The 20,934-nt window shown below is 48.0% G+C and overlaps 7 protein-coding genes across 7 annotated transcripts; 3 read left to right on the forward strand and 4 right to left on the reverse strand.

Moving 5' to 3' along the window:
• Positions 1–1,047: 1,047 nt before the first annotated feature.
• BP5553_04568 (Phosphate transporter) lies at positions 1,048–3,059 on the reverse strand (the record flags this gene model as incomplete). The annotated part of the gene is made up of 5 exons (XM_032013191.1): positions 1,048–1,359; positions 1,454–2,274; positions 2,345–2,592; positions 2,649–2,804; positions 2,869–3,059. 5 exons carry the CDS (start codon positions 3,057–3,059, stop codon positions 1,048–1,050), a joined length of 1,728 nt encoding a protein of 575 aa, XP_031869791.1.
• Positions 3,060–5,448: 2,389 nt separating this feature from the next.
• BP5553_04569 (Uncharacterized protein) lies at positions 5,449–7,660 on the reverse strand (the record flags this gene model as incomplete). The annotated part of the gene is made up of 6 exons (XM_032013192.1): positions 5,449–6,323; positions 6,384–6,704; positions 6,752–6,881; positions 6,929–7,113; positions 7,216–7,517; positions 7,602–7,660. The coding sequence occupies 6 exons, from the start codon at positions 7,658–7,660 to the stop codon at positions 5,449–5,451; spliced, it is 1,872 nt and encodes a 623-aa protein (XP_031869792.1).
• A 1,878-nt stretch (positions 7,661–9,538) lies between these two features.
• Positions 9,539–10,840, reverse strand: BP5553_04570 (Uncharacterized protein; the record flags this gene model as incomplete). Its single annotated transcript, XM_032013193.1, has 2 exons — positions 9,539–9,543; positions 9,625–10,840. 2 exons carry the CDS (start codon positions 10,838–10,840, stop codon positions 9,539–9,541), a joined length of 1,221 nt encoding a protein of 406 aa, XP_031869793.1.
• A 1,278-nt stretch (positions 10,841–12,118) lies between these two features.
• On the forward strand, positions 12,119–14,375 carry BP5553_04571 (uncharacterized protein; the record flags this gene model as incomplete). The annotated part of the gene is made up of 10 exons (XM_032013194.1): positions 12,119–12,326; positions 12,381–12,517; positions 12,585–12,667; positions 12,751–12,848; positions 12,906–13,026; positions 13,074–13,464; positions 13,521–13,651; positions 13,700–14,033; positions 14,114–14,219; positions 14,278–14,375. The coding sequence occupies 10 exons, from the start codon at positions 12,119–12,121 to the stop codon at positions 14,373–14,375; spliced, it is 1,707 nt and encodes a 568-aa protein (XP_031869794.1).
• Positions 14,376–15,186: 811 nt separating this feature from the next.
• Positions 15,187–16,109, forward strand: BP5553_04572 (S-adenosyl-L-methionine-dependent methyltransferase; the record flags this gene model as incomplete). Its single annotated transcript, XM_032013195.1, has 2 exons — positions 15,187–15,267; positions 15,366–16,109. The coding sequence occupies 2 exons, from the start codon at positions 15,187–15,189 to the stop codon at positions 16,107–16,109; spliced, it is 825 nt and encodes a 274-aa protein (XP_031869795.1).
• Positions 16,110–16,953: 844 nt separating this feature from the next.
• Positions 16,954–19,293, forward strand: BP5553_04573 (uncharacterized protein; the record flags this gene model as incomplete). The annotated part of the gene is made up of 10 exons (XM_032013196.1): positions 16,954–17,289; positions 17,358–17,454; positions 17,508–17,531; positions 17,582–17,902; positions 17,986–18,033; positions 18,106–18,161; positions 18,217–18,361; positions 18,418–18,690; positions 18,747–18,820; positions 18,871–19,293. The coding sequence occupies 10 exons, from the start codon at positions 16,954–16,956 to the stop codon at positions 19,291–19,293; spliced, it is 1,797 nt and encodes a 598-aa protein (XP_031869796.1).
• Positions 19,294–20,222: 929 nt separating this feature from the next.
• BP5553_04574 (uncharacterized protein) lies at positions 20,223–20,906 on the reverse strand (the record flags this gene model as incomplete). The annotated part of the gene is made up of 1 exon (XM_032013197.1): positions 20,223–20,906. One exon carries the CDS (start codon positions 20,904–20,906, stop codon positions 20,223–20,225), a length of 684 nt encoding a protein of 227 aa, XP_031869797.1.
• Positions 20,907–20,934: the final 28 nt, after the last annotated feature.

The raw sequence follows: 20,934 nt of genomic DNA on the forward strand, positions 1-20,934 counted from the left end.
GCTTGCGCATTACGCAGTTATCCCGAGGAAAATAGACGATACTTCCGGGATGAGAAAATGTCCGAGTGCGACAGAAAACTGGATGAGATACCGTTTAGAGAGGAGAGGAGAAAACTGGATGAGACAATGCTTAGAGAGGAGGAGACGAGGAAACAAGACGAAAGAATGCACGAAAGAATGCTTGAGTGCGAGAGAGAACTGGAGAAAATAGCGTTTGAAGAGGCGAAGAGGAAGCTGGATGAGGCGATGTTTAGAGAGGAGAGGAGAAAACGAGACGAAAGAATGGACGAAAGAATGTTGAAGTACGAGAGAAAAATGAATGACAGAATGTTTCAGCTGGAGATAAGAAAACGGGATGACATTGATTCTGTCGCCTGGAATTCTTATAAGGAAAGTGTTTACTTGTCATGGAGGAGCCCTAGGCCGAAGTTGTCACACCCCATGAGCATCCTCCACGGACTTTTGTGGGTAACACATTTAGGAAGGCGGAGGTTCTAGACAACCTAGTTTAGGTGGCCTGGGAGCTGGCTTTCAACGTCCTTGAAGAGGATTAGCAATACCTAGTCATGGGAAGTCATTTCATAATTGTTATCGATAGTCGTGATCTAAAATAGATAAGAGAAGTCTCAATATAAACTTGGCTTGTAAAGACCTACAGTCACCTACCTACATAGTCCAAGCTCTAGTTCACCAAACTATATCTTGTAAGTTACTTAATGATTCTACCATGTGCAAGGTAGCGTGTGATGATCGATAATTCTCTTGCAACATATAGGCGGGGATTAGGGAAACTATTGGAGCATACTGCCTTAGTCGGCAGCTGGACTTCATAGTTCTTACTAGTGTGAGGGTAAGTGAGAACCTCCAAATTGAAGATCCGGAGCACATGTGATCAGAGTTTCAACGAAAGTATATGCTATAACATGGTATCTATCTATTACTATTTTAAAGCTCCAAAATATCCCCGAGCGAAGAAATGCATCAACTATCAAACATATACTTAATCCTCCAACACCCCCAAAAACCCCGCTTGTCTATAAGCGGCACTTAAAGAGCCATTCCCCATCTTGGGGCATTGATAATAATGCCCATCAAGCAACCAGCGATAATTCCAGTAACAGGGAGAGTGATGATCCATCCAAGATAGATCCATACAACCATTCTCCAGTTAATCGACTTAACGTCACCATTGCACAGTCCCACTCCAACGGTGGAACCAACTATACATTGAGTAGTGGAGATAGGAAGGGCGAGACGGGTGGCCATCACGACTGTAATGGCACTGCCGAGTTCCATTGAGAAACCGCGGGATGGGGAGTGCAGGGTGAGACGATTACCCAAATTGCGCATGATGTTGTACTGGAAGAAATGTTAGAGTGTGTTTGGTGATGTAGGAAAGAGAACAGAAGATTGAGGGGGGCAAGGGTAAATGTATAGGAAATATGTATCTTACCCCGTAAGTCCAGAGACCAATGACCAGCGCAGCACCTCCATAAACCAGAACCCAGATGGGGACGGGAGACTTGGATGACAGCTTTCCGGTAGACCAGATGAGATAGATAGCAGCAAGAGGACCAATTGCATTACTGACATCATTCGCACCGTGGGCGAAAGATGCAGTTGCTGCAGTGAGGACTTGGAGGAACGAATAAGCGTGCTCAGCCTTGTTATCGTAGTGCATGGCGCGGGCGTGCATTTCCTCAATGTTACCGGCGAGGATGGAAGCCTTTTGCTGTTCCGCAATGACATCGACCTCGACACCGTGGAAGAAGGCTCTCTTGGCGGTCTCGAAGAGATTCTTGGGTTCATACCACTTGCCGACCATCGGTGCGGGGTTGACATTGCTCAGACCGGTGGTTTTGGGGGTTTCTCCTGAAGTTCGCTCTGATGTGATACCCTCGGCGGCTTCCTTATTCTTGATCTCGTCGCTGTTGTTGGTCTCGATATCGGTTGCTGGGTGCGGGATGCTGCTACCTTCCTGATCTAGCTCTTCTCTGGTCTTGTGTCCTTCGTAATAATTTTGAACGATCTCGGTGCCAGAGGTGTTTGGTGGGACAGGTCCACGTCGGAGCAAGAGTGGTCCCTGGAAGATGTGATACCACCGCATCTCCCAGTCATCCATAATGAGCTTTCGATGGAGCCATGGTAGTAAGAAAATTACAGAGAGAAGGCCAACACCAAGCGCTGTTCCCAGTATGACACCGACATACTCTCCTGCGCCCCAGGTCTTGACGTTTGCGGATGCAGAAGCAGCTCCTTTCCACACGATAAGCACTATATGAATGTCAGAACTCGGTCGGCCCCTCCCAAAAGCTGAGTGATTCTGAAATATTCTTTGACTTACTGGTCAAGATACCACTGGTGAGGGTAAAGTACACCGGGATCATGATGAAGGCGGCTCTGACAGGGTTCTTACGCTTCATCACTCCATACTTGGTGGCGAGGAAGATGATGGCACCAAAGCAACCTGCAAGTCCAGGCGCAATGGCCCAAGCTGCGAAGACCTGCGAGACGCCGTTCCAGCCCCAGTTCACTCCATCAACACCCAGTGCCGCAATTCCGACACCCATAACACCGCCGATAATGCTGTGACTGCAAGGAATCAGCACATGTTTTCACTCCTCAGGTGGAAGAACAGCAATACTCACGTTGTTGAGACGGGCATACCGAGCCGAGTTGCCATTGTCATGTAGACAGAGGAAGAAACAAGCGCACAAGTCATTCCCAACATAAGAATGGACGGCTCCGCTTCAAAGGCGGCAGTACTGAGGATTTTACTCCGAATGGTATCCGCTACTCTCGCACTATCATCTCAAGTTAGCACCACAAGATCATTGTACAGCCATCTGGACCTGGAGGGTAACGCACCCAACACCCAGCGCTCCCGCAAACTCCATCACCGACGCTATCATCATAGCCTGCTTCATGGTCAGCGACCTCGACGAAACCGAGGTCGCGAAACTGTTAGCGACATCATTGGCACCAATGTTCCAGGCATCTAAGAATGCGAAGATGAGGCCGATGGCGAAAATGTAATCGAACTGGTGAAGGGTGGGCATCTTGAAGAAGATCGCTCTCGGAGCTACCAAAAACTATAGAATAGAAGAGAAGGGGGTTTTGGAGGTTGACTGAAGGAGATATCCAGCGAAGGATATGAAGGAGGAATGCCCCTTGCGATATGAACTGCAATGCAACTGCAAGCAAGGAATCGAATTGCGCTGCTTCAGAATGGAACCTTGGCCCTTAGGAAGAGGGAGCGATGAACATATTTATCTGCGCTGCGACTTCAGAAACCGCCGCCGTCCCATGCCGGTTCCCACGAGGTGCCCCCGAGGCATCAAATTCTGCCCGCGATGAACTCTCCAGAATGCTTCGATCTCCTCCAATAACATCCCAAACCTCGCAGTCGTGCGCACACAACGTGCTTCAACCGCCAGAGCCATACGTGCAGATTCGGGCTCGAGGGCCCTGCCTAGCACTGCTATGATCGGGGAGCGCGAGACCCATTTGGCATTTGGTGCTGTATTCTCTGCGTGTTGCCCCTCCAGTAACCCTATCGAGGGCGCTGTCCGACTGCCTGGGCGGCGCTCCGCCGCGCTGGACGGATGCTTAGTGGCCTTAGGGGAGTTCTTGGAAGTCTTGGAAGTCTTGGATAGTCTTGGAAGCCCAACCAAAAGTGAGATAAGAGTTGGGATTTGGAGGGATTATGAAGAGATTGGGAAGCGATGATGAGGATTCTGTTCGGTTGATATTCAAAGGCGTTGCTGCCAAGCAGGCCGAGCAGACGAGCCAAGCAATCTCCAGAACGTGTTTCGATGCGCCGGAGTGATTGGCTGCCCTGGACGACATGCGATCAAAACGTGTATCGATTCAACGTTACAGGGCGCACTCGAGTAATACGCATCGCGTGCGCTAACATTTTGCTGGTCGCGTGTTGCGCAACCAAAATCATCGACCGTGGGATTTTTATTTATTTTTTTGGTTTTGGGCGTGGAGATCGCTCCAGTACGAACCAGAAATTAACTTAGTTACTTATTAGTAAGTTACCTAGGTTAAGTTCTGGAACCTGGAATCTAGAATCTGTACACAGCGGAATCGATACGAACGAAGCATTGACATAATACTTGCATCACAGGCATCCCATCCAGGCGACCTGGATCTATTCCCAATCTCCTTGTGGCGGACTCCCCCGAGTAATATCCGTGCCAGTGTCACAATGGGACAGAGAAGCGCCCCTGCAATGGACAAGCAATGCATCTTTGGATTCATGCCTGATTGGATAATCGGCCTGGGGAGAACCAGTTCCATGCTTTGCAGAGTAATAAGATACCTAGGTAGCTGGTCGTTCGCCACACTAAAAGGATCCCATGGGAGGTGACGCTATAGTGTTCTCTGTCCTACCTGCCCTATTCTTGCATCCTGCAATATAGTTCGTCCCGAGAAACCATTGGCAATACGAATCAGCGATATTAGAAGTGGCTTTAGCCTTCAGCCCCAGATGCACACTTGACATTGGACCCCGAAAACCGACACCCCACAGAAAAGCAATCTTGTATTAGTCTTGTGGAACGAAAGTCGTAAGATGTGTAACAAGTACTGTACCACAGTACCTAATGGTCAAATTGCATTCTAGGGCACGTGGGGGTTGTAGAGACCACATAGAACAGCCCATAGATGCATCAATAGGAGGATATCTCCTGTGGCCAAGAATCCCTACTCGGACTTGTCCGGAAGGATTTCGAAACTTGGTGGATTCCCAGACGTCAATAACCAGTTTAGGAACTCCGATTGAGCTCTTGTGTGGGTAGGCGACGGGTGCTTTTCGGCATGCCACTCACTACGTAGCAATAGATCCGTTTCCAATAATAATATCCCACCGTCCGAGGGTAACACTTATGTGCAATCCGACTAGGACTTGGCATGAAGACATGCATCAAGGGCACCCACTTATGTCCCCTTCCCCCAGTAGGTAACCCATACCTCGATGTGCCTTGCTCCTGATGGGCTATTGGTCACTACAGCTTTAACCTGATTTGTTTTGCAAAACATTTAACGAAAACAATAGCCAGTAGAACTTTATGCCTGACATTTCGATTTCCAAAATTGACGTTGGTCCTCGAGTACTGATTGATCATTTGATTGAGGACGGGTCGTCAATTTCTATACTAAAATTCAATACAGGACCACAGTGTTTCCTTTGCCTTCATTATTATTACTGAGAGGTGCTAGACGTGGACTATTGCAATCAAAGCTCACTCACATGAATGATACCCAAGGGCGGATCAAATGGCAAGCAACTAAAGAAAATCCATCAAAGATATTATAAAAGGGATCATTGCTATCATGTACGTTACCATTTAGTAGGAACTAAAACTAACGGTGTATATATGGCTCTTAGATAGGTAGAAACGAATATAATGGTAGTTATGATCTCCACGTTCATGCTCATTACATGCAGCTGCCACTCTCTACCTTGGAGAAGTATCTTTTCATGCTTCCGAAATCCTCCATTCCGATCACAGCACTAATGTAGTTATCAGGCCTCACAACTACAACGCACCCCTTTTCTCTGTCAAGCTCAAGCTTGTCGTAGACCCTGCCATGTCCCTCATGAGCGCTATTCTCATCTGCATACACCCGCCAGTAATCCCATCCCTCGTCATCGCTCCACGGCCGAAACACCTCATGAAGCTCCATAAGCTCCACCTGCTCTCTTGCTGCGCAGTGCACAACCAGCACCTCTACTCTCGCCTGAGCACCGCCGGCGGTAAGTCTGCCTAGCCCCTCTTCACAATCGCTAAGCCAGGACCCAAGGTGCTGAAGCTGGGCGAGCAGAGCAGGCTGAGCGAGATTGCCTGCGAATGCGATGATCCTGAAGGCACCGCTTGCATGGAGGCGTGGATGAATGCGTGTTGTGATGCCGTCAGCCTGGCAGACGACCTGGAAGTCAGGTAGGCGCTTGCCGGACACCACATCTGCCTTCAGTAAGCTAGGCCCTAGGGGCTGCGCGGGTTCTTGGTTGTTGCTACTACTTGGGAGCTGGACGATTGGAGATGGTGGGTAACGGATCGAGAGACCGGTCGTGAACTTCATTGCACGTAGGAATTCGCTTTCAAATGATGCGGATGGTGCGGAGAAGAGCTTTAGGTATCCACGGTCGAAGGCGATGAGATCTTGTGCCACAGGCAGTCGCTCGGACTCATAGGTCGAAAGAATGGATGGTGATGCATGGCCATTTAGGACCAGACGAAGTTTCCAACCAAGGTTGAAGGCATCTTGAATGCTGGTGTTCATACCTTGACCGGCTTTTGGGGAATGGGTGTCTGAATAATGTCAATCGTCACGGTCCAAATTGGGTAGTGGAGGAGCTCAAAACGACATACGGACAGCATCACCCGCAAGGAACACACGATTATGAATAGAGAATTGATCACCGACACGCTGCCCAACACGGTAAGCGGACCACCATTTGCATGAGCCAACCTCTAGTGTATATGGAGCAATAATCTTGCGTACTGCATCCATGATTCGCTCAAAAGTCAAGTCCTTTGGATTAGAAAGAGCACCGCCGCTCTCCACTGGAACGTACAAACGAACCTCTTTGTTTGACCGAGGCACGAGAAGGATGGTCCCTGTAGAGGCTCGCAGATAGCAGACCTTCCGAATATCTGGAAAGTTGGATTTGGGAACTATATCCACAACACCTATAGACCGTAAGTATGGAAAGTCACGAGAGTTGGGAGCAACCAACCAAACACAGAGTCTGTCAAATCTCCCTCCAACTTTACACCTAGCCGGTCCCGTGTCCAGCTATGAGCTCCATCACAGCCTACCATATACTTGGCATGGATCTCTTCGGTACCTAGATCTCCATTCGAGCACTGAAAATGTTAGCTATACCATCAAAGCGGGGTCACGGACGTCTCACATCTGCTGCAACTCCATTTATGCCTACCCTATCTGTGTTTGTTGTCACGGTGACAGTTAAAGGAAACGCATCCTGATCATCGAATATACTCTCATCTATATTGAGGCTTGTGGGTCTCTTTTGAAATTGCATTTCGATGTTTGGGCTTGCGGACAGATTCTCAAGCATATGATGCTCAACTCGTGCTACGTGAAATGATAAGCCTTATGATATCAAAAGCAACCACTTGATGGCAACGAATACTGAAAAAATATCAGATACAACTGTAAGTCGATAGGTCGACCTACATTGCTGGAGCATGACTTCTCTAGTTTTCCCAAGTTCAGGGACTTGATCTTGTATGACCTGCTCTCTCTTGATACCTATGCTAGTTGTTGCATCTCCTCCTGTGCTATCTGGCCCCCAGATGGCAATCTCTTCTAACCTCCATGCCTCTGCCCATACTTGGTGCCCAATCCCAAGCGACTCGAATATCTCAACAGTAGTGCTTTTGAGACCTTCCGCTTGCCCCCGTGGAGTCGGGCCAGGTTTCTTATCGAGAAGGCGGACCGATATATTGGAGGAACGAAACCAATTGGCCAAAGCCAGTCTAAATAAATCAGTTACCGATGAGCTTTGCGGCGAAAATAGGACGAAATATCATGAAGAGAGAAAACCGTAACTGCACACTTACCCAGCAGGTCCCGCTCCAACGATAAGGACGTCTACATGGGATGAAACAGACGGAGCCATGGCCGATGTTATTGACTCCAAACGTTTGGTTGAAACTCTTCAAATGCTCAACGAGCACAAATAAGTGACACGGAAGTTGCCATGCTAGAATCTTACCATCCGGAGTTGGATAGTTTCCAAACAGAGCAGGTGCCTGGAAACAAGGCCCAGGAGCTACAGAGGGGTATTTTTGAGACCACATGTAGAGACGTTATATGCTTTCTCATAGCAAAAGCAAGTGCACAGCACATCTTAACTTTCTCTCAGCCTCTGTTAATGGCCGGCATAACGCAAAATCGATGCCCCAAACGGATATTTTATCTGGAAATGGAATAGTGCAGAGCTCAACGAGGTGCAGCTGGATAATTCATTATAAAAATTGATTCGTAGGTAAACTCATGGTCGAACGAGGCGGTCAGTTGTACCGACGCATTTCGGCATTGAGAGTTCAGGGATCCCAATCACTGTCATTATTTGCGGCCCTTTCTCCTACCGAATTAATTCGATCGACACAGGGAATGATCTGCTGGTACTGGGGATAGAAGGCTGGCTGAACAATCTCTAAGTATTGGGGATCGTCGTAATACTGCAGTTAAAAATGCATGCAAATGCATATATGCTGCTTCGTAGAAAATGCGCTGGCATCTCTGCAAATCTTACCGAAGTCGCACATTGATGCAACGAAAACAAACGCAAGAAAGAAACATACCTGCCTGCTGTACATAGCAAGCCCGAACAGGGATCAACAGATCCCAACTGCACTTGATTTCTCGGTTCGCTTCCCCAGCTTGCCAATCTGCTTTCACTGATTCCACTATGCCGGTTTCTGCCCCGGTGTTACTCTTGAGCCTTGAGCCATATCTTCCGACTTTAGAAACGCATAGACCTGCATTAGACGCGGAACGGGAGGGGCCACCCGGCCAGCTCCCGCTCCTCTCCCGTGCCAAGCACGGCAACAGATTCCAAGGATCATTTGCACACAGCCTGAACAAAATGGAAAGCCTTAGGGGCTACTGAGACTGGCCCTGGATTATACATATACATAGTTTTTATAACATCACTACTCCGCACTCGAGTACTATCGCGCTGGCCAATCCTGTATGGCTATCATAGATGGCTGTCAGGTTTCCCGTAAAAATGCTCGCTATTTCCGCTAACGCCTTGAATTATTTAGGAGTGTTTCCGTCTACACGCGCTGAAGCCTTTAGGACAAGATTACTCTTCGGAAATTATCTGCGGTTGTTAAAAGAACTTTCTTTGGCATAATAGGGGTATATACCCTGCCTAATAAGCGAGTGCATTGCTTATGTAATAATTCGACATTCGCAAAAACAACAATCGGACTTCCAAACCCCAGCGCCAACGAAAAGCTCCATCACCAAACCCTTGACCGACGTCATGCTACCGCAGCGTCTCATTGTCGTGTCTGGACGGCCATCATAATGCCCTATCAAAAGAAGGAGAAGGATCATAGGGTGCCGAAGCACGACATGAACACGGCCCGTGTCAGGCCACACTACTGAAAATGATTTTATAGAGGATTGGGGTCTCATTGGGGCAGCTGCGCTTCGTGGCAACGTGTCTCGAAGCTGCGTCGCACAAGCAACTCAATTCTCTCAGCTCAACCGCTTGAAGCATGCCTAGATTGCTTCATCCATCGGCGGCCGCAGTAGCATCGGCGCTAATTTTATGGCTTGCTTGCGCAATAGTGCGGAAACATGTTGTGTTGGTCTACCTATTCCCAGCCCTCTAGACTAGATCTAATTGTGTGGAAAGCAGAAGATAGGAAAGCGCAGAGCCCGTTTAGGTCAAAGGGGACTAAACTTTTCTGCCGCTGAACTCGAAATGAATTGCGCCTCAATTGCAGCTCCAAACCCGGAGGACGCCCCTCGCTATAGACTATACTCGGGTCGGCTGCAGCCAGTAAATACCTTGAACCATACAATGTGAGCTTTGTTCAGTATCGCACATTTGATAGAACTTACCGTAGTCAACTTCTAAGCCATTCCACCACTCAGCAATGTCCAGGCTTTGTTTGGCACAGATGCTGCCAACGTCACTCTTGCTCCATTTCCCGCTGCGCAATATGTGCACTCTCTCTCCGCGTTTGATGGAAATTCTAGTATCTCCGATGGTGCAGGCAATTGGAATCGCAGCCGAAAGATAGTTCTCAAATCGGAGATTCTGAGCATCCCATCCACCTTCAACCCTCCAATTGTCATCATCAAGAAGCTCGGCTGCTTCCGGGCCCAAGTGGTTTCTGGCGGCTTCTAAGATATACTTAATCCACCGTCTTGATTGTCCTCCCGGGGTGTCATAGGCGCACTCGATCATCGACTTGTCTTGGCACCCATCAATACCAAGAACGAAGCCTGGCAGGCTCTGGCCGGCTTGCAACTTCGTGAAAGACCCAAGTAGCTCGCTAGCTTCATGGGGCGTGAAGTTTGCAATGCTGTTTCCCAGCCAGACCAAAGTTTTGCGCTTGTTTCTCACTTCCTGCGCGGTCGACAGCCAATTGGCGCCATCCTCGTAAGTCCCCAACAAACCCCGTAGCTTGATATTTTGGAGATTGGTCCTGGCTTCCAACCCTGAAAGCGAAGACTCAAGTTCGGCGTGGTCTACGTCTAGAGCGTAGTAGGTAAGTTGTATTCCATGAGCGTCAATGGCGTTCAGTAGGAGCGTTGTCTTTTGCATGTTGCCGGCACCAAGTTCAAGAAGCACCTCGCAGCCAGTGGATGCAACCTTTTTGCCAATGTCGTGGATTTGTTGTTCCAAAAGCTCATTTTCTACACGGTACGGATAGTAGTGCTTCGTCTCAAGGATATCACCATAGAGGCCCTGCCCCTTGTTGTCCCAGAGAAGTAGCGACGGCAAAAATTTGGATCCAGATGGCTGTGAAAGGCCCTCTAGGGTCTTTGCATGCAAGTCCAAAGGGCAAGAACCCTTGCTTCGGATGTCAAGTACTCTTTGGTCTGAAGCAAGCAGAGCCTTTTGAAAGCTCTGGCTATCCAAATGGGCTTCGCCAGTTATCACAGGGGTTTCCAGTAACTGAGCTTCGTGCCCGTTCGAAGAGCGGTGTGTATAAATTTCGCGTGTCGTCACTATCGGGGACTTGTGGTAGCTATCGATGAAGCCATTGCAGCTCTTCTGGCTCGGAATACCTAAGACTCCGTGTTGATTTATCTGAGTGAGAGTAGTCATTTTTGCGGCAAGATAGCTTGAGATTGCAATGCTGAATTTACACAGCATGTGAAGTGGAACAAGCTCATTCTTATACTCTTGAGATTTGGATACTCTACGCTGCAAGCCATGGCAATTTGATGTTTCGGGACGTCGGGGACATGCTAGTTTGGACTCCTGCGGCACCGTGATCGACGTTCCTACCTTCTAAAGTGCAAAGAGACGTCGAAATTAAGTCCTTCCTAAATCGAGAAGTGGAAGCTGTACTCTCGAAACGCGCATTGCTTGCGAGAACGTTTTCACCGCCACTTGAGATAACCCAATCGAAATCATGAAGCCCTTGCATAATGTTCTCGCGTGGAAATCCCAATTTCCAGAAACTTGGAGCTGATCTATTATCGGCACACTTGGTATCTTCCCAAGGCATTGCCGACGCGGCATGAAGCAGATCGGGCGTTTGACACCACGAATACTAGCTGTAGATGAGAACTGGCTAGGAGGTATGTAGTATTCCGTACATGGATATTGCAGGAGAGCTAAGAATGATGCTTGTTAGCTATGTCTTTTGATTAATATTCTCTTGCGTTGTATGCGTACAGCGCAAGGTTATTAAAACGCCACATCGATAACGCCATAAGATTAATTTTACCATTTGTTAAGCTAAAATAATTCGTGTTACAATCAGGTAAAGTCTTACTCATTCTACAATGTCTCATAATATTTTACTTAGATAGTCCGTACCACTTCTAGATTTTTTCACAGCTGGCACAAATGAGGTTCTATGAAGGAAATGTGGTTTCAGCAGCGCCACTGACGACTCCGCTGCTGAGCCCGAATTTACCGCACCCGGATCTAGAACGATCGCCCCCCTTAAGGCGGCCAAAGATCGGAATATCCACCGGGATCGACATAGCGATAGGTACATGACGAAGCCAATTGTACACGGCGGTAGCCCCGAGATGCCCCGATTAACGAGGTGCCTCGTACATTGCGCCTATCGTCGAACATTTTCTCGGACGTGCCATTTGTATGGCCGACTCATGTTTATCATTGGTGCTATAGCTTGAAGTGATATACAGTGCACCGCAATGCGGGGTTTTGTTTTTTTCCCGCTCACCAAATCGCCTCCATCCGATCACCGACATTGACCATTGTTGGGCCGATGATGACGCCGTCGTGGGGTGTCCAAGGCTATTATATTGACAGCCAAAAATTGTAAGAGCATGCGGGCTTCCTTCCTTGAGTGACCTGCATCTCCTATTCTCGTCCCCCACCCTCCTTTGCATCTATCTTGCCATTATGACGCTGCGGGAGGCTACAGCGGATATGGTTGACGAGCATACTCGACTTCTGGGCAAGGTTTCGGGATCTTATTCCAGTACCTCTGCTCCTCATGGCTTGAACGGCCACTACGATGGAGATAGCCGTGAGGAAACAAGGTCTTCCGCCGCGACCATCGAACCAGACCGCCAATTCCGGTGGAAAGAAGGCCTTGCCCTTTTGCTAGGTACGTTCTTCCTAACAGTCACCACTCTTAAGATACTTACCAAGTTCTCTACAGGCGTCTTTCTAGTTAATTCAGATAGCGCTATCCTGCTTGCAATATTCCAACAAATCGCATCTGATCTCAACGCCCTACCCTCCGCAAGTTGGATCATAACTAGCTACCTCGTTGGCGTAATTATTGCACAACCATTGGTATTATACGATCTCTGATCCTGTTGAACGACTTTGAACGATGTTTGGATGCTGATGAAACGTGTAGTTTGGCAAACTGAGCGATATCTATGGCCGAAAGCCACTTCTCCTCGTTGCATATTGCTGCTACTGTACGGGCGGGCTATTAGCGTGAGTGCAAAATCCTTGGGGAATTGCGGTCCTAAAATAGCTGCATATCTATTTTCATTCTGCGCAATCTAACATCCTAGCAGTGGCATCGGCTTCTCCTTCTACAGTGTTTTGCTAGGAAGGGCTATTGCTGGATTTGGTAACGCTGGCATAACCGTCCTTGTTTCAACTTTGATTGTTGGTAAGCGTACCTGCGGAGAATATTTGTTACTACTAAGTTCTCTAACTCTCCTCTTAGACCTTGTTCCTATGCGAGATGTTGCAGTGTGGAGAAGTTTGGTCTATGCAATCAATCAAACCGGTCGAGCTATTGGTCCGTCATTAGGCGGGTTCATTGCGGATAATGCAAACTGGCGATGGTAAGGTGCCTATCCTCGACTGTCCTTTTCTTTGCTAATGGTTTTAGGGCTCTGCTTTACCAGACCCCCCTCAACATTCTGAGTCTTGTCTTCATCTGGTGGAAAATGACATTTCCCCTGCCGCACCAAACCGAGGATACACAGGAAACACCACCGCGCTCAAAGTTCAGAAGAATTGATTTCTCAGGAGCCATTAGCCTTGGCCTCGCAAACTGCTCCCTGCTTCTCTTTCTCGACCAAATTCAGAGAAATTTTGGCAACTTCCAACCCCTGCACGCTGCCATTCCTGGTGGGACATGGATTGCATTCATTGCGGTATTCATTGCTGTAGAGGCGTTTTGGGCTAAAGAGCCTATCCTACCTTTACGACTAATGGTAAAACGTAATGTATTCTCTTCATATGCAATTCAGTTTCTGCAAACTGCTGCACAAATGGCTGTCTGTACACCCTTCATCCTTACCATAGTGAACAATCTCTGATGCAAGTCTCATAGTTTTACACCTCTGTCCCGCTTTATTTCCGCGTCACCCAAGGGTCTTCGAACACAAATGTTGCCGTCCGACTTCTCCTTATTACTCTTGGTACTATTATCGGCGGATTGATTAGCGGCTTCGTCATTAAGTGGTATGTCGTGAGCGGTCTATTTTGACTTCTATACTAACGCTCCATTAGGACTGGATTGTATCGGCTTGTAATTTGGGTTTCCCTCACTTTGTCGAATGCAAGCTTTTTCGCCATCTTTTTACGATGGCGTGGTTCGACTGGGTGGCTGGAGTGCCTATACGGATTCCCGGTCGGGTTGGGATTCGGAGTCTCTTTATCTGCGGCATTCATTGCCCTTACAGCCAGACTAGACCCCTCGGAAGTTGCCGTGTCGACTTCCGGATTCTATTTGAGTCTAAACCTCGGGAGTCTCATTGGGGTTAGTTTTGCATCGCTATTGGTTCAAGCATCTGTGCAACGAACTCTGCTTGAAAATCTCAAAGACTTGCCGAACCGACGTCAGGTCAGTTAAATCTCCCTCTAGGCGAAATGGCTTTACGTTTTTGTTGTCTGTCTATGTGGCCATTCCTAATGCGCCTTTAGATTGTACGAGATGTCATGTCGAATTTTGATAATATCAGTCGGCTTTCGGGCAGAGTCAGGGACTTGGTACTTGGGGCCTATACAGAGAGTTTGGTCAAGGTTTGGCGTATGTCACTCACTCCCATAAATATCCAACCGGACCTGATCTAACCTGACGTATCTAGTGTTCGCTTTAGTATGTGGCTCCCTCGCCTTTGCTGCAAGCCTCATCATGCGTGAAGGGCAACTCAGTCGTGGAAGAAATAAGCGTGGTGGCAATTGAGTCACGGTGTTTGGAAGTGCCAAAAAGGCCCTATAAAAGTGCTAATATTTATCTGTCTCCCTATTGATCGGTTTGTACAAAGCCTAGCGTACCTAGTATTAATTAGAGTTTGTGCATAGATTCCATAGAAAATTTACGCAAGTAATACATATGTTCTGGAGGCCTGTCATGTGCATGGTCGTCTTATCGCCCTTAACTTCTTTCTCCCTTTTCAGCAATAACAAAAGCCACTTTTTAAGTACCCAGGTAGTCTTTACGGAGAATATTACAATCGTAATGGACCAGTGCCAATGTTTTGGCTGATATGGGGACTCACCGCCAGGGCGGCAGCGAGCTTGGCCGCAGCCTCGGAGTGATATCTCGCAGCAGATCGACGGTGCAGATGCGCGCGCCGGGGTGGTGCGGGTGCGTAATTGAAGCGTCCGCCTTCTGCGAGGCTTTTCTCTCAGCCGCCTGCAGAGGATCAATCATTCACACTAGACGTGGCCGCCTTGTAACCCGTTGTCCGGGTGGCTGGCTGGAGATCTTCAACAGCTGCGGCTGCTACCGTGTAGCCCCGAAATGAAGCTACTCTGTTTGATGGCATCCACTCAACTGTCTTTCAACGGCAACGACACCAGCCGTTGGCCTACTTATGTCTCTTAAATTGCTGTTATTTTCCTATATGTTTGCCCTCATTAGATACGGCCCCCTCTGTTGAGCCTATACGATCGAATTACATACAGCGAATCACCTCCTCCCAATCGACAGATCAACCCATCACCTGCATCACCGGAGAGCGATTGAGCCGTCTGCCATTGTTGCACAAACCATGACTGCTACTACCTCACCAGCAAACGGGTTGTTCGACCCTTCAAAGGCGTACAAGGAATGGGAAGTGAATGGCAAATATGTTAGTGGCTCCCCTTCCCCTTTTCCACCCCTTGACATGATTGGGTGGCTTCACTCTGTAGGTGCTGCTACAATGAAATATGGCTAATGCGGGGTTAGTTTGGCGATGGCCGAGAGGTTGCTCTTCTCGAATACATGTATAACCATCCGTCATTGCCTGAGTTACGTGGCAATCCCACGAAGATCCTTGCCGCCATTGACACCTTCGCCCAAACCGTCACGGGGCTGATAAACATTGGTGAGAGCAAGGGGCATCTTGTCACTTCAGTCATCGCCCAGCACAAGCCAACCACAATTCTTGAGCTGGGTGGGTACATTGGTTACTCTGCCATCATGTTCAGCAGCGCCATGAAAGCAGCCGGCGGCAAGCACTATTACAGTGTTGAGAAGAACCCACTTTTTGCGGCTGTTGCAACTGCTCTCGTAGACTTGGCTGGTCTCAGAGATACAGTTCGGGTCATAGTCGGGACTGGAGCCGAAGGGATCCAGAGATTAGTGGACGAACAGTTGCTTCAAGACGGAGGGTCACCATTAGGAATGATGTTCTTTGATCATCACAAGCCGAGCTACACTGCTGATCTTAAGCTGTGTGAGCGCCTGGGTTTGGTCGGAGCTGGCACCGTTCTAGTGGCGGACAATATGATCCTTCCTGGCAATCCTCCTTATGCTGAATGGGTGAGGGCAACTGTGGCTGAGAAGAAGGCAAAGACAGAAGCAGCCCCAGCAACTGATGACCCGGGTAATCCCAATCTGCAGTACAAGAGTCGATTTGTGAAGAGCTTCGAACCTAGCGGCATGGAGGATGCATTGGAGATTACGGAGTGTGTGGGAATCGAGGCTTGAGTGTTATCTGATAATCTTTAATCTTAACATTATCTAATGGCTTGAGCTCTTCCAACAATCACAAAGTGGCTTGATAAGATACTCAAAAATTGCAAGCAGCAACCCCTTTCGTAATACAAGCGTTATTACATGTGCACAGCACCGTTGGCTTTCCCACTCTGGCGATCATGCCCATCTTTTTATCTCGTATTCTGTGCTATCTTAAACTAGTATTATATTCTTTGCAGCAGAGATGCACGCCTGTCACTTCAATGTGGGTCGATTATGTACCTTAGTAATGCCAAACTCAATTCCCGCCTCGTCCCCCGAGCATGCTTTTGTCTACTGTAGGACTTTCAGCCAGCTGTGTGGTAACCACTCGACAAAGGCGTTATGAGATCAGCTCCCATAAGAAACTAGACCACTTAAACCGTTATCCGTTGCCGTGCGGGGTAGTTCCCTGTGGGCCTCGAGTCGCTTTGAACTCGATGTTGTACAGTTTGATCTCCATGGCTGGTTCGGAGGAGATGCAAGTCTCAGGTCAAGCAGCAGGCTTTAGTATCTTGCAGCTTTGAAAATCTCTGTAGTCTTAGTACGCTCTAGCCACATACCAGGAAAGATTTATTGCCCCTTCTACTATATGTTAGGTTCTGACTCAAAGGTTTTAGAAACCTAAGACCCTCAATATTAGCTTGCTCTCAAGTGGAACTTAGACTGGTTAGAGGAGAAGCGTGGAGTATATATACACTTCCTAGAGCCGGCTATCTCAGATGCTTGATCTCCTAAAGTAGCATCTGACCGATTTATTTCTTCAAGTAATTGAATCAGTCTTCCCCGCTGCATTTTGAGGTTAACTATTTCCATCATGAAGGTCGACTCGCTGTGGACATGCCTGTCGTACGTCTTTGAATTACTGAGCGGCAACACAGTCCAGGACCAGCTTCCCTTGGGCCAAGGTCATACTAGCAATGTCGTCTCCCATGTTGACAACATTGGTTCTGAACCATTGATGTTTGAGGCCCCAAGGGATCCACGAACTGGGGAGGGATTTATCTGCGAGTACCCAAGAATGCGGGGCTACAGAAAATGCCACGAAAATGACAAGCACTGCTGGATCAAATCCCATGATGGACGCCGGAAATTCGATATCAATTCAGATTACGAGAACCCTAAAGAGGTTCCGTTGGGGATAACGCGGAGGGTAAGAGTTCTACTTCCTTGACGTTGGAGCTCAATAAACACACTTACAAATGCTAATTCTCTTTCTAGTTTGAATTAGATATTGGGGAAATGCCACTGTCCCCTGACGGAGTTACCATGGAGCATGGCAAGGTTTTCAACCGACAATATCCTGGGCCTTGGATTCGTGAGTACACTGAATCAGGTTAGCAATAATTGATATTTTAACATGCACTATAGAGGCTTGTTGGGGGGACACAATCGGTGAGCAAGTACTTTTTACCATGTCATTTGCCTGGCTGACTTAATCGCAGAGGTGACCGTCACCAATAAGCTTCAGTACAACGGAACATCGGTTCATTTTCATGGAATTAGACAGCTTAATACTCCCCATATGGATGGTGTCAATGGCATCACGCAATGCCCCATCGCTCCTGGAGACACCTTTACCTACAAGTTCCGTGCTCTGCAATATGGCAGCAGTTGGTATCATAGTCACTACTCGCTACAGTACGGCGATGGAATGCTTGGACCTATGACAATTTACGGCCCTACGACTGCCCAATATGACCTTGAAGGAGCTCTCGAGCCTATTCTGATGACCGATTGGAACCACCGTTCAGTCTTCGAGGCAAGTACCCTCCCTTGTATCTTCTGGTACGCTTTATACCCCAGTTGCTAAAATCTCGAGATATTTAGGATTGGCCAATCATGTTAGAAACTGGTGCTGCTCCTAAAATGACAAACATCCTTCTAAACGGCAACGGTATGTAGCAGGTCTACTAATTAGAAGGGTATCGATATCTCAAGAAGGCAGTGCTAACCTCTTGCTTCGAAGGTCAATACGGGTCGGGACCAGATCGACCAGAAAAATTCAACATGACATTTGAAGAGGTATATTTAGCTCCCAGGGGAATGGTCTTTAGCTATATTCTCACGATTCTTCTAGGGAAAGAAATACTTGCTGATTCTAATAAATACCGCTGTGGACACGACATTTATCTTCTCAATTGACGAACATCTCCTCCAGGTTGTTGAAACTGACTTCGTTCCCATCGTGCCATACTATAGAGAGAAACTCCGGATTGGTATTGGTACGTAAATCCCGTAGATTTCCCCCCGTTTATCATGTATACTCATCCGCTCCCAGGTCAACGCTACCATGTCATCGTCCATGCCAAACCCAGAAATCCCGCGAGGCATAACAATTACTGGATCAGGACCATACCGGCGAGACAATGTTCGAAGTTTGCTTGCGGGCCCGACGAAAAAATGGGTATTTTGCGATATAACACAACTAAGCCTGACAGCGACAAAGATCCACTGAGCACACCCTTTCTCTTTGACATACAGTGTGCCGATGAGCCTTACGAAGAAATTATCCCGTGGAAGAAATGGAGAGTTGGAAATCCAGCTAATAACGGTCTGCACACTGCCCACTGCCTAGAGCTCTTCTCTTAATACTAACGCATCTGCTAGACTTAACGAAGACAGAGTTTCAGGTCTCTTTGAAAAACTCGTCAGGAGTGCCCTATGTGCCTGACAAGCGTTTGGTAAGTAGACAATCGACTCGTCCAAGCACAGAGGCTAATCAGCGTCGCAGCTGCGATGGGACATGCACCTGGACCCATTCCGGATCAACTTCAGCGATCCAACGATCTTATCGCTCGAGCGTGAAACCTGGCCGCGATATACCGATGTGGTTACGGTGGACACGCCGGACGATGGGGAAGACCATTGGATCTGGCTCCTCATCACTGCTCCGTATGGCATCCCTTCTGAGGGCGGGGAGCGTATGTTTGTACCTGCGGCTCATCCAATGCATCTCCACGGGCATGACTTCGCTCTTCTGAGGCAGTCAACCACTTCTTGGGAGGACGACAAGCATAACTTTACTCTTGATTGCTCAGACGAGCGGGTCAAATGCGATAACCCACCTCGCCGCGACGTGGCCCTATTGCCAGCATACGGGTATCTCATCATCGCCTTCAAGGCTGATAATCCAGGCAAGCTCCCCCATCTCTAGCCTATACATAAATAGAGATTTTGTTTTTTACTAAGACTTATACTTCATAGGCCCTTGGATCATACACTGCCACATCGCATTCCACGCATCATCCGGCCTCGCGATGCAGATTCTCGAGAACAAGCGACTGATCGATAAGTCCTATGCGCCTGGTGACAAGAGGAAAATGACCAGAATGTGCAGTAAATGGGACCATTGGGTGTCAAACCCTCTCAATCATTGGGACTTTGAGAACACGACTCACTTCCAAGACGATTCCGGGGTTTGATCAGCTCCGTGTAGTTCGGGAAGCTGTGGTGCATGTAGCCTTGCACCGTTCAATCTTTATGATCAAGAAGTTGGGCATCGGATATTATGGGTAATGAAATAACGATGGCATGATGTTGCCATTTTGGCTATGTTTGATGATGACTCGGAAATATTGTTATTTATTGCCCCTTGAGGCGTATACTTACAAAGATAAAATAAAACAAAGCTTGACGCTCGTTTTTATCAAGCATAAAATACGGAGTTCATTTATTTATATATATATAAAAGGATGTTTTGCTGGTATGGTTATTTTTGAACATCGTCGTCAATTAATAAAAATTCTCGAATAGGGGTCTGATATGTAACTAACTTGCACAATGTTCTGTTTCTGTGCTATGATACTCGAATATGGGTTGAAAGGCTGCTAATTTCCACGTAATGTTCTATTTCTATACCGCAACTAGCTGAAAGTTTCAAGTCACGTTATAGTTTGCCTTTCCTTCTAAATCTCGATAACTAATTTTATTAAACAAGTCCCGCGTCTCACCTGTAGAATAGAAGAAGAATACATTTCCATTTCCGTTTCCAACCAAGCCATAAGTGTCTTTTCAATCCCTTCCTTCGTCGTTTGAGTATTACGATTCCGGACTGAGGTTTATCGTTCCCAGTTACCCCTCCATTTAAATGGCCAATGGCACAATAACCATCAAGAAACTTCCGAGGACACCAACGCCAGCACCCCGGGCAGCGGCACCATTAGCCTCAACACTCGAGGGCGTTGCCGAAGCTACACCCGTACTGTTGATAGCACCACTGGCAGTGGCAGCAGCACTTGTCAATGAGCTTGCTGCTCCCCCCGTGCCAGAGGTGCTTTTGGCACCAGAGCAATGCCAGTGATCGTTATGTTGGACACAACCCGTTGACTCAGTGGGGCTGGGAGCCGCTATTACGCTTTGTGTGGCAGAGCCTGTTCCAGTTGCAGTGTTGGAGCTCTCGTCATGGTCATGGTCGTCGTGGTCATCATGGTCATCATGATCATCATGAGCGGCCGTAGTTGCCGCTGCGGAGGTGATGGCAGAAGCTGGTGCACTTGGGGAAACTGTCGGTGTGATGGCTGCCGTGGGAGTTATGGCACCCGAACAATGCCTGGTGGAGAGTTGGGAGGTTAGTTTGATATAAGGCTTCGAAGGGGCTTGGACTGGATGGTAGTAGGGGAGAGATGAGAACTCGGGCACGAACCAGTGATCGTTGTGAGGGGCACAGCCATAAGAGTTTGTGGGCGATGGGCCCGGGTCTGCTTGACCGAGAATGGCAGAGGGGAAGAGAGAGCACGCCAAAGCAGCGAGGGCGAATGTCGACTTCATTTTGATATTGGTACAAGATAGAGTAGCG

Source organism: Venustampulla echinocandica (assembly GCF_003357145.1).
Source record: "Venustampulla echinocandica strain BP 5553 chromosome Unknown scaffold_2, whole genome shotgun sequence".
NCBI classification, from domain to species: domain Eukaryota; kingdom Fungi; phylum Ascomycota; class Leotiomycetes; order Helotiales; family Pleuroascaceae; genus Venustampulla; species Venustampulla echinocandica.